Source organism: Photinus pyralis, unplaced genomic scaffold (genome assembly GCF_008802855.1).
Source record: "Photinus pyralis isolate 1611_PpyrPB1 unplaced genomic scaffold, Ppyr1.3 Ppyr1.4_LG1, whole genome shotgun sequence".
Classification (NCBI taxonomy): Eukaryota; Metazoa; Arthropoda; class Insecta; order Coleoptera; family Lampyridae; genus Photinus; species Photinus pyralis.
In genome coordinates, this window is record NW_022170249.1 from 43804805 (window position 1) to 43805710 (window position 906).

Consider the following 906-nt stretch of genomic DNA (forward strand, 5'->3'; position numbering starts at 1 on the left):
TTTACAACTACACATAATGCATTGAATTTTCGTTTGATGCTTGTCACTAGGGCTGACCTTTGAATTGCGTTAAATAAAATCTCAATAACTTGATCTTGGTTTTTTATCATCTCATTATTTTCCGGCACAAAACTCTTTAATGTAATTATCAAATACAAGTTTGTTATATTCATTTGTCCGGTCGGTTGACTGATAATTTTTGATTATTGATTTTGGGCGGAATTTAAAAACAATTGCTAATGTTTGCGTTTTGTCCGTCCATCTAGATCTACTGCGGGTTTGAGCTAGTATTTGGGGAATTGTCCTGAAATTTTTTGCAGTAGGTAACCTATACATTGAAGGAAAGGTCCTGTCGAAAGCAAATGGTTTATTCAAACTATAGCTTTTCTTCGTGACTCCTTTTCAGAGGAGAGTACTTGAATTGTCTGGACGAGACATATCTATCGTTGAGGCGGAAACGAATACCTCGAAAACGAAGTGGCGGAAGAGGGTACTCAATCATAAGGGGCAAATGGAACGTCTGGAGAAGACACATCTACTGGTAATGTCAAAACGGAGTGTGGGAGGAGGGTATTCTTAGGGCGCTTAGAACCTCTAAAGGACACATATCTACTGGCGATATGAAAGGAAAAATGAAATACTGCGGAGGATTTCTTTAAGGGCTCAATCGCCTGCTATTCTATAGTGTACTTGTGTTCCAGGCGACTCTTACATGGTTATGTGTAAGGATCCCTCCCCTCTAATGATGTACCAAGAAGGTAAACATCCATAAATATAATGCTACTACTACTACCTACTTGTAACCCAATTATTTACTGAGCTATGCGCTTTGTCTGCCCAAGACTGGTGCACAATACATATTTGTTTGATTTTGATTTGAATGAATAAATACACAATGCACATCAT

The 906-nt window shown here is 38.1% G+C and overlaps 1 protein-coding gene across 1 annotated transcript in view; it reads left to right on the top strand.

Moving 5' to 3' along the window:
• The first annotated feature begins 712 nt into the window (after nt 1–712).
• Nucleotides 713–906, top strand: part of LOC116161517 (serine/arginine repetitive matrix protein 1-like) — a 3600-nt gene continuing 3406 nt past the window's right edge. Inside the window, exon 1 of the mRNA XM_031474880.1 lies at nt 713–758. Within this exon, the coding sequence (XP_031330740.1) occupies nt 713–758 (46 nt within the window). The remainder of the gene's footprint in view (nt 759–906) is intronic.